Source organism: Patagioenas fasciata, chromosome 2 (assembly GCF_037038585.1).
Source record: "Patagioenas fasciata isolate bPatFas1 chromosome 2, bPatFas1.hap1, whole genome shotgun sequence".
In the NCBI taxonomy this organism is placed as follows: Eukaryota; Metazoa; Chordata; class Aves; order Columbiformes; family Columbidae; genus Patagioenas; species Patagioenas fasciata.
Window position 1 is genome coordinate 62,133,809 of NC_092521.1, and position 16,296 is coordinate 62,150,104.

The 16,296-nt window shown below is 39.9% G+C and overlaps 1 protein-coding gene across 1 annotated transcript; it reads right to left on the reverse strand.

Moving 5' to 3' along the window:
• Positions 1-1,876: 1,876 nt before the first annotated feature.
• CYB5A (cytochrome b5 type A) lies at positions 1,877-16,237 on the reverse strand. The gene is made up of 5 exons (XM_065831895.2): positions 16,009-16,237; positions 8,174-8,302; positions 6,455-6,484; positions 3,869-3,903; positions 1,877-3,008 (listed from the first exon to the last, which is right to left on the reverse strand). The coding sequence occupies exons 1-5, from the start codon at positions 16,150-16,152 to the stop codon at positions 2,930-2,932; spliced, it is 417 nt and encodes a 138-aa protein (XP_065687967.1). The 5' UTR covers positions 16,153-16,237; the 3' UTR covers positions 1,877-2,929.
• Positions 16,238-16,296: the final 59 nt, after the last annotated feature.

Genomic DNA, 16,296 nt, shown 5'->3' on the forward strand with positions numbered 1-16,296 from the left:
AGACACCAAAAGGAAGCCAAGGCCATCTCCATTTGAAGGAGCTCTCTGCTGCTACACATTCTTCTGAACAGAGGAGAGGCAGATGAAGGCCAGAAATGCAAAGCTCAAAGAATTTATTTCAGGATACAAAGGCAGTATAAACATTGTGAGGTTGTACAAGTAAACAACGTAAGATGGTATCTGATGTAAAGCATCAAACACCAAAACCAGCTTCTCCAAGCAAAAATTAGTATTAAAACTAACTGGCAGACAATTAGAGCAAATACCTTCAGATTGTACCTGAGGACAAAGGATTTTGTTCTGAGAACAAAGCAGACTGTATTCTTATTGCTGTCAGACTGTAAAAACATTGACTACCCTTAATTCACTTGCCTAGTTTTTCTAGTTATTGATCCCTCATCACACCCATATATCTTTTTTCTTCCTCTCATAATCAAAAGCTAGTCGCACAGAAATTCCTGTACGGCCCCCTATCAAAAGCAGCTCTATCTTTAGGGTATTAAAAAAGAAAATTATAAGCCAGTTTATTTTTTTTTTTTTTTTTTTAGTTTAACCGGTTTACATTTAAAAACCTGAAACAGTCATGTCCATCTCTGAGGAACAACTTATATCAGCACTGGTGGAAGGGAATCTGAACAGATCAAGTACATGGAAGGAGCTGTGTACATCTGCATTAGCATTTTAACTTGTATCAGCTTTGGAAGCATTGCCTGCTCGCCTCTACTCACTGCGCTTTTGGCTCACATTGTAGAAAGTCCCTGCATGTGCCAGTCCAACTGCTTTCAGATGGGACTTAGCTTGCTGTAGGTATTGCAGCGGATTGCATCAATAAACATCCAGTATAGGGGACCCAAACAGAGTTACAACATACTGAAACTCCCAAAGCATACAGAGCATGAAGAAAGGGCCTTTTAAAGCAAATGTTTTGCCTTACAGATCTACTTTGACTGCACTACCCTGCCCGCTGATGTGGACGTAATTATCCCAGCCCGAAATTCTTAAAAAAAAAAGTTGTTAAGCTTTAAGTTGCTTCCCACTTTCCCACTCCCCACCCCAGACATGTGAACTTAAATGTTATTTTAAAAGGTAACAGAAAATTCAGTACTTGAAACTTGATTCATGAGTCTAAATACCAGCTCATAGTTAATACATACTTTTGAAAGATTATCTGTAAAAAAAAGTCTGCAAGAACAGAACAAAATGAGATATGGCAGTGTCAGGGATTGTGCCTAGCACTTTTTACTGCAGGTTAAGATATCTAACACCAAGAAGCTGACTGTATCCACTCTAAGTGCGCATGTGTGTTTGTAAAACAAGTCAGAACACATGAATACAAATATAAGAGGTACTATACACTTTCACCATCCTTATTTGCTGTAACAGTAAAGGAATTCCCGGAAAAGGAATATCAAAATATGGAATCCTTACAAGATACCTCTATTAAGATATTTCTACATATGCACAAGCCTATCTCCCGAAGTCACAGCACTTTCCCTCCACCAATTATTATTATATTATTTTTTTAACAGCTGCCGTTCAGTGTACTGTCTTTCAATTTTGACTTGTCACAGGGCCTGAACTGCATGCATCTTCCCTGGGGCTGCGAGTCCTGATGACCGTCAGGGAGGCAGAGCTTGCAGGGCCAAACCACTGTTAACTCACTAGTTGGTGCTGAGGTCATGCTGATGAAAACGTGATTCACTTAGACCAACTGCTCCAGAATACACTTAACCACTTTTTACATGCAACTTCCCCACATAAAGAACATATCTTGACTTTCAGGATGCACCATCAAACAGATGTCTCAATATGAAAGAACATTCCTCTCAAGGCCTTCAAAAAAAGTTTGAAATGAATGCATTTGAGGCAACAAGAGTAAGCAATTAAACTTTTATTCATGATCATTTACATATGACTAAAATGTTCACCACAAAATGCAAACTTTCAGTTATCTTGTATTTAGCAATGAAAATAGTAATCTCTTCATAGTAAAGCACCAAGGAGCACATCACAGAACAGTCAGAAACAGATTCCATGCATCAGTTTTTCCCTCATAATGTACATGACAAAACTGCAGATTTTATAAAAGTCTAAAAGTTCCAAAACAAATGCTAGAGTCACCTGAGTGCTTGGCAGGAACAGTATTATTTAGTAGCAGTTACATTACTGTAGTGGGATTTACGTAGCACTTTTTTTCTTGGGAAAAAAAAAAAAAAAAAGAAGATAGATACTTTTCACAAAGCTGAGACAGACATCACTGGGCCAAACGTTGGGGTTTGTATTTGGCTCCCATTGAAAAATACAGGCAAATCAGAGCAGTTTGCTAGTATCTACAAAAACTGTAAGAGCAGATGTCAACAAGAAAGGAAAAAGGGGAAACAAACAAACAAACAAAAAAAATCTGCTCATTATAGCCTGATCAGTAGGGCACAACTGCTTAGAGGCACCTATACCCACTACTCCACTCAGCTTTTTCCATTACGTTTAATTAGCATTTCATTCAAACACACTACATTTAAGAAGACAACATGATTTTTTAAGTTGTGTACATGGACAGATTCATGTACACACTTTTGGTAGTCATTTAAAGCTGTAAAATTTATATGTAAAGATCACAGATCAAAGAAAAATAACCAGAATCAGCGTCACATACAAAACAATATGCTAACACAGAAACCAATACAGTTATCAAGTAATTCATGAGAGAATAAAATTGTTATACAAAAAGAGAAATGGTGCCTTTTTATCACTTCAGAACAGCAAATAAGAAGGCAACATTAAGAAAAGTGCACAGCAGAATAGAATTGTTCAGTTTTCAGAAGAAGTAGAATTTTTCTTCAGACGTCAGGCTTTTTGTCTGGAAACATACTGTGTTAAGATTGCTTATATCTAGATCAGTCTCTTCTTGCATTAGTTCTCAGCAAGGCGCTTAGTCTGACATGTAGGAACGATACATCATGGCCACGATGATTGCTGCTATTGCTGGGATCACCCAGTTGGACCACGAACTAAAAAGAAGTTTTTGAAACAGCAGTTTAGGAAGTAACAACCAGCAAGTTAAAAAACAAAACAGAACAAAAAAAAACCACAACACCAAGTCATTGCTTAAAGATGACCTCCTTCCTCATCCCAACAAATACCTGAAAGATTAACCCACAGAATACCTAGGCTGGCCAGTAATACTCTAGCCAAGTAATAAAGAAGCTTGTACTGTTAAGGTTTTGTACTAGAGTTTACAAGAAGATTGCTTACTAGAGAAGTAGGACTCCAGACATGTTTAAAATCATGGCATGCTGCCCAGGTGCAGGATATCATTCATTCAAAAGCCATTTAAGCAGCAGCATCACATGATACTTTCAAGCACCCAAGCTCCCCACTCAGAGGGGCATGGAACAGTCAGCAGGATATAAATTCATTAAGTTTGATTCAGTGGTGTTCCAAAGTGTTTTTTCCCTCCTCCCAATTCTGACACAGATTTTTCCTTCTTACAGACACAATCCTTTGATTTCCCTTAGATGCAACAGTTGTAGTAAGTCTTTAAAGTGAGGACTACATGTCAGTGAACAAGTCAGCAAGAGCACCAGGTGCCTGCTGTTCACCCAATAGTCTCCAGAAAGGAAGGCTTGTGCAACATAAACCATTTGGTAGATATCGATACATATTGATCTGGGAAAATAATATCTGGACAGTAAGCTAAAATGCTTGTAAGGTAGTAGAGTTACCAACTTGGTCTTTATATAGAACAGAAATTTTCCTGTACCATCCTCTGACAACTAAGCTTCCAGCAGATACAAGCTATTCAGCTTTCCAAGCTTCAGAAACATAACCCTAAGGAACTTCAAGTTTGACATCAGGTGCCATACTATACCTGGACTGAGACTGAACCGTCGTAATAAGAGTTTCCTGGAAAGCAAAGCATAAAAAGATATTTACATCAGGCAGACATCCCTCTCCATCTTAACTAGCTCCTCAATTTCTCAAAACTCATTAAGTAGGACTAGTTTAAAAACAGCTACGCAGTGCATTTGGAAAGCATTTTCTCAGATTTCCTATAACAGACTGTTATATTAGAATGCAGGTAGCAGCAGCTTCTGTAATCAACATTGCATCAAAAGTTATTAAAAAATATATATAATCACAAGGAATTTTGCTGCAAGTTTTCCCACAAAGCTGTCTTCAACCTCACGTTACATTTGAAATTTTTAGTCACCTAAAAGAAAGAGATCCCTTATTTGCCTAAAACCTATTTGAAAAGACTTTGAATTAATACATGTGTTTATTATATGTAACCTGCATGAAGAAAGCTATTAATTTACATCCACAGGCTTATGAAACTCAGGGTTTTTTTAGTGTGGTGTTTCACATTGCATAAGAATCAGTCAAATTGTTATAGCTGTTTCCAATACTGATTTGGACTTTTTGTTCAGTTTCCACAGAAAAAGAAGCACTACAAGATCAAATCCCAGTTGGGTACATATGTGCAATTTATAAGAAGAGTTAATTGGAATATTACTAATTGCACAGAGCCCTAAATGCATTTAAAAGTGCATTTAAAAACCATACTTTAATTTAGTGGCACAACATCCATCACCAAAATATGAATCACTCCAGTATCAGAATATTTGCAATTCCTTTAAAAAAGCAAAAGATTCCTGACATCCTCTCATAGGTTTAAACAGGCTACATTTTCAAGCACAGAAATTATCATAGGTTTACACATGACAAATACTATTTTTAAAAGAATAAGACTCAGTGATTATGCCTATATTGGTTTTGAGAACACCTCCCTAAAAACTAATCCCAAAACCAAACAGCATGGAAGAGCTGCCCACGCCATCAAGGTCAACACCTTCTACAACAGGCTTGTCAATTCCAAAGCCAGGGGGTGGTTTCCCCTACACTCAAACAGTAAGAATATGGCCCAGCTCATTAAAAAATGGCTTTAAACAGTATGACATTGGACATGTACACTGAAGGTACTTTAAATACAGGGGAGAGGACATTTGAAAGCACAGGGCCTTCTGATGGCTCCCAGTGAGGCAGGGCAGAGGGCCTAACCTTGTGTTACCCACCCAGTGGGTGGTGCAAAGTGAAACTGTCTTATCAGATACACACACATGTCCTGCTGGAAGAACATGCTCCAGCTTCCCTCTGGAATGATGGAACACATATGCATTGTAGATAACTATGAACAGTGCTAAAACAAGGGAATAAGCCCAACAGGAATTCAGTAAAAAGCAATTTGTATAGATCTTAATGCCCAACTGACCACACTTTGGCCAAGCTAACATTCTAAGTGCTTCAGTTTAGCAAGATCCTGTGAGCTTTATTAAGCAACTTGCAGTAATACAATCGCACTGGGCAGTCTGTTTCTCAGCTGCATTTACAGTTGCAGCTCTTAGCTTAAGTGTAAATTGCCCTGAATTTCAAAAGAAATCTGACCAGCAGATGTTAATCTTGGTGGGAAGAAGCTCTGAATTTCAGTCGCTACTCCATTACTTATTTTTATTAGTACACCAGTTCCAGTCCTTAATTAATAATAAAATTGATAATGGCTATGGTGAACATTTCAGTATGTATATTTTTTGTTTACTTTCCTTTAACTTATTAATATTATTGGAAGATCTTACAAAAGTGATTGTTTCTTAAAAGTCACCTCTCAAACAGCAAGAGTAATATCCTGTTCCTGCTACACTTCATTTAAAAATAATCTTCAACTACTTCCTAACTGCACTGCTGTACTGTTAAGCCAGCCCTGAGCAAACACCCTCTATACACACAGCAGTATCAACCGTATAAATTAATCTGTGATGCACTTGCTCCTTTAAGGGACATCTGTATTTTATGAGTTTGATAGTTGAGTTTCAAGACAACTTTATTCTATTAAAGACATTAAGAAAAAAGTGCAATACCGCACTGACAGGACACTTAGTAAAATCTACTGAAACAGTCAGGAAACAAACAGTATTTTCATCTTGAATAGGGTTCACAATTGCAAATTAGCTCATCTATACCACAGCAAGTAAATGCCTCTACTTTAATAATATATTGGTAGCACTAGTAGATAAACATCACATTTTTTTCCCCACAAACATTTAGTTTAATCCATCCTGTCTATAAACTGATTTTTTATTAAACAAGATACTAGAAAATCACTGACGGACTCTAGATTCACCTTCTTGCTATAGTTTAATGCCAACACAATTAGTAACCTTTTGGTTTGCAATGATACAAATCAAATTAAAAACAAAAAAACACAAACCACACAAACATCAAAAAACAGCTAACAGGAAGAATAAGTTGAAGCCAGATCAACACATTTAAGAGATTAATGACCTGAAAAACTACACTTAAAATAAAGCTGAATTATTTTTGCCTCTGGGGGTATATCATTTACAGACCCTGTCCCTAATGCCTAAAAGAAACAACGTGGCATTTCAAGAAACACACTTACTGCTGGTTTCTGCAGTTTCGCTCTATCATCCTGCAAGAAAGCAAGCAAAAAAACCCCATTTAGACAAAACAAAAAAAAATTTGGATAACATTTATCACTTAATTCAGTTTACAATTCTGTTAATGTGCACCTATTTTTACCTAGGAAACAGATGTGCAAAAGAGCAGATGTGAGTGTATGATTTTGAGCTATCATAAACAAGATCACTTCCTTAAATACTTCCCAGTATACAATAAAGTGAAACCCTAGTCTCCAACATATTTCATTATTTCTTGTGCCCATGTTTTTGCATTTCCTTTGTCTCTAAACAGTACACATAACCTTAGCTTATACATTGATTAAAGTCTTATGAGTTTACTTAGCCTACTTGTATTACCGGGCAAAGTCATCTAACTAGTTTTGGTCCAATGTCCAGTACAAAGGTCCCAAACTCTATGTATCTTTCATAAACTCATCAAGTTTTACTTGACATAGTCATATTTATCACAAAAAAAGCACCCAACAGAATATAATCTTGACAGCGCTGTGTTTGTGCATTAAAGTATCAAGCTGTTTGTTTCATATAAAATGAAAACAGGTGTTTATCAAACAAGGAAGAACTGGACTGGTAGTCAGGTTAAGAACAACTTCACTGGCATCGGCTGCCATCTGAAATAGATGACAAGCCTGCAAGGTTACAAGTGTGCATCAGAGCTGAATTATTTCAAACTAGGAGAAGCTACACTAGTGGTGTTTATTAACAGAGGACCTAAGACAGATACAAGATCAGGAATCTTACTGTGAAACATGCTACTGAAGACAGTGATACTTATGCCAAATGCTAGACAAAATATACACAAAACAGACAGAAGTGGAAAAAAGAAGCAGGGATGGGCAGTACAGCAGACGGGCACCATTAGGGACTGCCTTAGCACAGCAGCTAAACTAGGAGCCTAAACCTCTAGCAACTGGTTTTCAACTATTAAGATGCAGGAGGGCTTAAATAAGGCCTATCTGTAGAAGTCAAGGCAGCAGCTCTGTAGCTAGAAATAAATCCTTCAAATCTTGAGGCAGCAGAAAGTTGCTTGTTGGAAGTACGGGAGATGGTAAGGACAGTATAAAAAAGAGGAAGGGACTGATGATCCAGTGGGAAATGATCATAAACAATCCTGACAACTACAAGTAGGGAACACTGATAGAGCTCAAGATGGGGGGAGCCAGAAAGGAAGAAGACAGAGCATCAAACTACAAGCAAGATGCTTACCTAGCCATTTCCTGAATGCACATATCAAGAGCCAGGATTGTACTTTTTAGATGCAGATGGAAACCTGGCATATACATTTACAATGACGAAGGAATGACAGCAGCTGTCAGTAATCATTCTACATACTGATGTAAGAAAAGACATTCTGACATTCACTTTCAGGGGTTATACAGTCTCATTATAAAGCTCACAGCGTACAGCAGAAATGGCACGATTCCATGTTCAATTTATTCAAGAACTAAGCTGTAAAATATTTCAAAACAGCAAACTTTTCAATGTGACCATTTTTATGCTACACTAATCATATCCTTTCACTGTGGGGGAACCTATCTCCAGGCCAGGTCCACTCATAACTGCAGGGCTGGCATCCAACCAAACTAGCAGCTCTCCTTTATTTTGAAGTAAATTACCAGAGAAATAACTATACACAAAACCACTATGGTAAACAGCAAGTATTTGTATTCTCACATACTCACCGGATGAAGTTCCCCAACAATAAAGGTTTCTGACAGTGCCCTTGCATCTGTGGAATGGCCAACATCTTCAAAGTTCTCAGTAGCGTCTCCCCCAGCTTGCTCCCTTAGGACCTCTTCACCACCTGGGTGCTGCAATTTGTAACAGATTCAGATTTGTTACTGAAAACCATTACATGTGCTAAAAGTGGAATTGTTAATTTCTACATTTCTAAAAATAGTAATGATTTTTAAAATGTACTTGCAAAATCAGCTGCTAGACTTCCTAGAGCAAACATAAGCCTCTCTGAATAACTACAGATTTTTATGTGCTCTCTGAAGCAAAAACCAAGGAAACTAAGTCTCTATCAGCAATGGAGCAGTAAGAGGCATTATCCCTAGCAACTAAAGCATTTAGAACACTGTAGGAATCAGTCAGTCTTTTAATAGCCCAACTATTATATGAAGTTACAGCCCATGTTCTCACTTGTGCAGGAAATGTATACTTTTATCCAAACAACATTTTACGCAGCAAAAGCATAAAAGCCAAAAGCTGTAAGTTGCAGCAAGAACGTTCCAAGTAGATAAAACAGAAAGCTTTTCACAAGAGTAATCAGGCACTGAAATAAGTTCACAAGGGAGCACGCAGAATCTCCATCCTTTACGGTTGCCTAGACAAGGCTCTAAGAAACCTGACCTTCAAGTTAATCCTAGCTGGGGGTTAGAGCAGATAACCTCCAAGGGTCCTTTTCAAAATAAATTATTGTATGATTACCTAGTACGCCAGTTACTTTGAAACTGCTTAAGCACAACTGAAAGTTCATATACGACACCAAAACAGCAATTTGGTTTTAGCAGACTATGGAATCCCAAAACCACATTGCTGATAAAACCCTTGAAATGTTAGAGAAGTCATCTTCCAGTATCTCCTAATACTTCAACCCATCACCATTGCCTTAACCTAAATCCCTGTTCTTCATTGATTTTTATTCTTCCCCAGATGCACTCTTGGGATTGCATTAAGTTCCACAATTCCATCCATCAAATAAGTCAGTCTGTAAGTACTGCAAGATACAGCACATCTTCTTGTTCAGTGAACTTTCTCAGCTTCAAGTTACACATTTTTATAACATATAAGTAACATGCCATAAAAATTCACCACTGAACTTTGATATAGGAAACTACCACATAGACACTGGGAGTTATCAGATACGCAAACTGAAATCACTATATTACTACCCGCCTTGGATTAAGGCAATCACAAAATAGTTCTAACACAGGAAATAAGGCTTTGAGGCCTCAATTCCACTTTTAATGCTTCTGACTTCTGGATCTAAAATGATGAAAATAGATTAAAATTCTATTATTTAGGGTCATGTTGCCTGGGGTACAGCTGAACAGCAAGGCTATGCTTAGATACTAGATGAAATAAATGGCATAAACATTTCTACTGTCTAGGCAATCCAGGTTAGCATTTACTCAAATCTACTGTGTTAGCCTCCTATCAATCCCTCTCTTTCATACTTGTTCATACAGATCAGGAAAATACTACTACTGCCAGTTTCCAACAGTACCAGAACTCCAAAACTTGGACCTCTGTATTAAATGTATTTATTTTAATAGATCAAGAAAGTTGCTTTAAGAAAAAAAAAAAAACACAAACAAAAAACCACAAAACATACACAAACTCAAACCAACCCAACACTTCGTTTTAAAGAGCCAAGATACCACAGCTAGAAGAGATCCCTACCATGACTAAGCAAAAACAAGATTAAGCAACTGATAGCGAGATTAGGCACAGCAGCTGAGCCAAAAAAGGTTAGAAGAGTGCATAACGAGTAAAGATTATGCAAGCAGACGTGCAAATATAAAACGCTCACCAAAATCCTGCCCTTGAATCCATTCTGATAAGTACTTAGGGAAACGACTGGACAAAAGTTGACGGGTTACTCAAGTTCAGTGCCTTGAAATGCATAAATTTTTCTTTTAGACAGCACCTCTGCTTAAAGATGCACATTTGCAAACTCTCTGCAAACAACCAGCATGTAATACAAGCAATTAATGAAAAGACATCACTCCCCTAATGAGAGGGAGCAACTGTAATGTCTCACAAAGGACAAGAAGTGACTTTTCTATCAAAAGCTGAGCATTTTCCATGGTGGGATGAGTTTCTCAAAGTTTGTTTATACAGGGCCTTTGTTCACACTTTGGCATGGTAAACCAAGATTGCGATCAGAATTTCTACTTTAATGAAGAGCCTCTGAACAGACCCTGGGACTGGAAGACCACAAGACAATATACAGATAATGACTCCTAAACTGAAATCCTGCCAGTAGAAATAACTAAAGTGTTTTTGCAGGTAAAATTGTGGTTCAAGGGAAATGAAAAAGCTTTTGCTGATTAATTAAGCTAGTCTAGCTCAATCTGAGGACATTCCCAATACAATAACATAGATATTTAAGTTACACACGCAACACAAATCTGCACAAAGCCAGAAATGGTACGTAGCATGGACTAATTCCTAACAGAAGCACATCAGAAAGCTTTATCTAAAAGCAAATAATCAGTTAAATTCACTACTCTCACTGGTGTCAGAAGACTGTGATTACTTCATCCTGAACTCCTATCACTTCCCTCTCACTAGCCATGCAACTTCCTCAGTGTCATAGTTCAAGACTCTATTAAAATATAACTATCATAATTCACAATGCCTGCACCCTCCCCCTTCCCATATTGGCAGAATCAAATCTAAGGTCCAATTTAACTTTCCAGGAGATTGCTTGTGGTGAAGACCTTTGCTAGTCTCATAAATTCAAGTTTTGTTTTCTGCACTACAGAGAATGAGAAGCAGAAAGGATGAGCAGAGACAAAAAGACGCACAAAACCTCTGCTTTATTGTGCAAGACAGACAGAATAATGCCTGTTTGTTTTAAGGACACCTTCAGGTAGTCTGAAAAGAATCCTCCCAATTATCTCCATCATCTCTTTAAGTTCTCAGAGCCTAGGAGAGTAGATCTCTTTATGAGAGTATATTTTTGAAAACCACTATTAGGGTTTTAGATGAAGAGCAAAAGAAATACCCAGTAGCTGGGCACCCAGTTCCCCGCTTAAAAAACAATTACAGCTTCCAGTATCTTGCACAAAAGACTGCTAAGAATTGCTATTTTTTAAAGCATTTTCAAATCTTCCTGCAAGGTTCACCAGAGTTTAGGGAAGCGATAACACTGGTTTTGATCCTTAGACTGCAAGGTTCTGCAATAAAAATCCGCACAATACATTGACAGACAAAACGTGCCAGTACCAGCACCTTTCGATGTAAGTCATGGAAGGTGTTACGCTACTCCTCCACAACATCATCATATGTGATGAATATTAACTTATCGCCATATAGAGGACAGAACCTTTTTCATTTCAACGGAGTAAAACAGTATTTGTTTTTCTGCACTTTATTTGATTATGCATTTATTTGATTGCAGAACAACTCTGTGGTAGCTGTCTGTTCTGTTTAGAAAGAGCACTATGAAAGCACAAGTTCACACCTTATGAAAAATCCATTTTCACTGGCCATTAATTTTTTCACTAAATTATGAAACCAACAACAACTGAAGTAACAAAAAAAGTCTGTATTAGATGAATATTAAATACAGACCACAGTTAGCTTCCAGAATAAGGAATTTCTCTCAGGTAGAGATGTTCCTATTCTTATTAGCTTCTCTGCCTAGCTTAACGAATCTAACCAAGTTCCCACAAAAGCCATAGGGCAAACTCTCACTACAATGGCAAGTGGATCAAGACACTGATCATTTCATTCTTATTTGTATAGGCCCAGGTACTCTTGTTTAGCTCATTAGATTGATATAAGAGTCTGACTAGTACGATTGTTTTATTAAACTATGGAGAAATACTATCAAGCATTACCAACATATGTAATCCATTAATTGACATTTAACACCATTCACATACGTAATTACAGATAATTACATAAGATGCGGCTGTGAGTACCCATGTATTTCTAGTAGCTATTTTCTGTTAAATCACGTAGGACTTGAAATTATGAAAAAGCTTCACAATTTTTCTGTCATACAAGTCTCACAGCCTTTGAATGAAAAAGATTATATACACATTTCTGGTCTCAAGAAGAGTCTTTCATGCCAAGAGCTTTCAGATACTGCACTCCAAAAGGTGAGGTCTCTGGATTTTCTCTTCTAGAGGATATACCTTAACAATCAAAGAAAATTCAGAGATATATATTCAAGTTATAAAATTTTCCTAGCAACTGCCATATATATATATACACATACATACACACACAAATATATATATAAGCAATTGTCGGAATCTTCAGTAACCCCTAGGAAAAGGTGTCAAACTACACAATCCTTTCCTCCTCCAGCACTTGATCTCTATTTCAAATTATCTTTCTCAAGCCTTGTCCTTAGGAAACCAAGCTAATATGGTCCCACTGTGCAATGCCTCCACTCCCTGCCAGCCTCATGATTTCCAACACATATACATCACCATCCCCAGTCCATTGACTATCTAACTTCAATTAAGAACGAACCAGCAAGAAGCTAGCTCCAATTTCTCCTCTTCTGTTACATGTAAATGCCTCAGTGTCTGGCAGTATCAAAAGAATTATTGCATCATTTGATAAATTCACCAGGTATCAAAGGCATTAAAAGATGTTTTAAAAAAAAGTGTCCTACGAAATGAACATGACAATATCCAAGAGCCTTGCTTAAGACTGTAGTGTCTTCCAGAACCATTGTTGAAAATGGTTACCTAATCTCATTTATTTATTATCTCAGAATATGAACCAGAATTTAAGCTCCACAACCAGCCACTGAAAGCTGTGAGGGTAAATTTTGACCCATATCTACCAGAGTGCATCAGACATCCCACAATAGTCCAAGAAACAAATATTTAACTGCTTAAAAACTGAATTCTTTTGATATACTGCTGAATCAGCAACGTTGTTCTGAAAGCTGAAATGAAGACTTCCATGGAGAAATTCATGCATGGTGGTGCCTCCTAATATTTACCAATTTCACCACATACTAAAGAGGCTGTCAACTTGTTTGTGCAACTACTTAAACCCAAGAGCTCATTAGATCACAGACTTTTGCCAAGTGTGCTTTTTTTGTTGCGTTGTGTTAGGTTTAGGGGTGTTTTTTGGTTGGTTGGTTGGTTTTGTTGCTTTGTTTTGTTTTGTTTCTTTGGGTTTTCTTGTTTTGTTTTTGTAGGTTTTTTTGGTGGTGGGGGGAGGTCCCTTCCCAGTCTGAAAGCACTCACATAGTTATGTATCAACCAAAACTGATCAAGTTTCCAAGAACAGTTACTTCAATTTCTTAGGCTGCACAATAAACTGCATTGTCCTCTAGGGCTTCTATAATTAAATTAGCCTTGCCTGAATAACAAAAAAAACCATTAACTTTCAAAGCATTTACAACCACAAAAATCAAGACGAGATTACAGAACTAGAGAGGCTTGAATTATGTCATGTCACTACCAATCTGAACTGTAGTCTCAAAGCAATTAATAAAAATCTGTAATCACATTTTTTGATTGGATGCTAGATCTCTGCAGATAATAGGAGTGAGGGAAAAAACTCAAAATATCACTAATAAAACCTAGCTACATTAATACTAACAAAAATGCCTCAGTAGTTGCATTTATCGTAGAATGTCCTGAGTTGGAAGGGACCCACAAGGATCATGGAGTCCAACTCCTGTCCCTGCACAGGACAACCCCACAGTTCACACCATGTGTCTGAGGGCATTGCCCAGTTTCTTCTTGAACACTGTCAGGCTTGGGGCTGTGACACCTCCCTGGGGAGCCTGTTCCAATGCTCCACCACCCTCTGGGGGAAGAACCTTCCCCTGAGGTCCAACCTAAACTTCCCCTGGCACATCTTCCTGACATTCCCTCAGGTTCTGTCATTGGTCACTAAAGAGAAGATTTCCAGTGCCTACTCTTTCTCCTCCCTTTGTGCAGAAGCTGTAGACTGCAATGAGGTCTCCACAGCAGAATGGTTTGGTCCACTAACTAAAATGCTTCTTTGTTAATCATGACTATCAATGATTACATCAAATGTTCACTACCAGCAAGTGTCCAGCAAAGTCCAGCTGGAGGCCTGTATCTAGCAGAGTGCCTCAAGAGTCAGTACTGGGGCCGGTATTATTCAATATATTCATCAATGATTTGGATGAGAGAATAGAGTGTACTATCAGCAAGTTTGCTGATGACACCAAGCTGAGAGGAGTGCCTGACACGCTAGAAGGCTGTGCTGCCATCCAGCGAGGCCTGGACAGGCTGGAGAATTGGGCAGGGAAAAATTTAATGAAATATAACAAGGGAAAGTGTAGAGTCTTTCATCTGGGTAGGAACAACTCCAGGTTCCAGTATAAGTTGGGGAATGACCTGTTAGAGAGCAGCGCAGCAGAAAGGGACCTAGGGGTCCTGGTGGACAGCAGGACGACCACCATTCAGCTCTGTGCCCTTGTGGCCAGGAAGGCCAATGGCATCCCGGGGTGTATTAGAATAGGGGTGGTTAGTAGGTCAAGAGAGGTTCTCCTTCCACTCTACTTTGCCCTGGTGAGATTGCACCTGTACTATTGTGTCCAGTTCTGGGCCCCTCAGTTCAAGAAGGACAGGGAACTGCTGGAGACAGTCCAGGGCAGGGCAACAAAGAGGATGAAGGGAGTGGAACATTTCCCTAATGAGGAAACGCTGAGGGAGCTGGGTCTCTTTAGCTTGGAGAAGAGGAGACTGAGGGGTGACCTCATTAATGTTTATAAATATATAAAGAGTGAGTGTCACGAGGATGGAGCCAGGCTCTTCTCAGTGACAACCAATGGTAGGACAAGGGGTACTGGGTTCAAACTGGAACACAGGAGGTTCCATTTAAATTTGAGAAAAAACTTTTTCTCAGTGAGGGTATCAGAACACTGGAACAGGCTGCCCAGGGGGGTTGTGGAGTCTCCTGCTCTGGAAATATTCAAAACCCACCTGGACGCCTTCCTGTATAACCTCATCTAAGTGTTCCTGCTCTGGCAGGGGGATTGGACTAGGTGATCTTTCGAGATCCCTTCCAATCCCTAACATTCTGTGGTTCTGTGAAGTGACCAAGAACATCAACCGTTACGTGGGAGAAAAAAAAACAAACAAAAAAAACCAAACAACAACAAAAACTCCAAACAAACAAAAAAAAACACAACAAAAAACCCACCACAAAACAACAAAACAAAACAAACAAACAAAAGGTGCTCAACTTGACCGCTGTATTCTACTAGAGTTTGAATGTCTGCAGCTTCGCAGAACGGCGTCGCACACCCCCGCAGAGGGCGTTAGGACAGCAGAGAGAGAACAAAGCCTCCGGAGAACTTCGGTTTCTACAAGAGCAGAAAGTTCAAAGGCCGGGGAGGGCAGACAGCAGCTCCCAGCAGCGGATCACAGGCCAGCGGTGGCCAGCACACCCGGGTTTTCCCAGCCCAACCGGCGCCCGCTGCCCCGCAGGGGAGCCCGGAGCCCACCCCCGCCGTTAGAACCGCGACCCCGCCCCCAACAGCCCCTAACAGCCAAGTCCCGCGGCCGCCCTACAGCCGTTTCTCCAGAGCAAATACGGCGGCAGGCCGAGGACGCCACCCCGCTGTGCCGCTCCCGTCCTCGATCAGGGGGAGGCCGACGAGAGCCCGTAAGGGGCATCCCCCGCCCCGTCGCACAACGCGGAGAGAGGGGAAAGCCAGCCGACGAGCCCGCACCGCCCCACGGGGCTCGGGGGGTCTAGTACCCGTAGCGCCCCGGCAGCGCGGCACCAGGCTCCCCGCTCATCCTTCACCGTCCCCTCCCCGAGCACTCACCTCGTCCAGAAACTTAGTGACATCGTAGATGCGGTGGTGGATGATGATCCAGGTGCTCTGGCTGTTGTTGTGCTTCTGCACCTCCTCCAGCCGGTAGTACCGACCCCGCCACGACTCACCCCCAGCCTCGCTAGAGCCCACCATGTCCCCCACGGCACGACAGTACCAACTCTCCCAGCCCCACCGGCTTCACAGCAGACTCTAGCCCCTCGCGCACTCCGACTGCCGCCCGATTGCAGCCCGCCCGCAAGCCTATCGCCGCCCGCAAGCCTATCGCCGCCCGCAAGC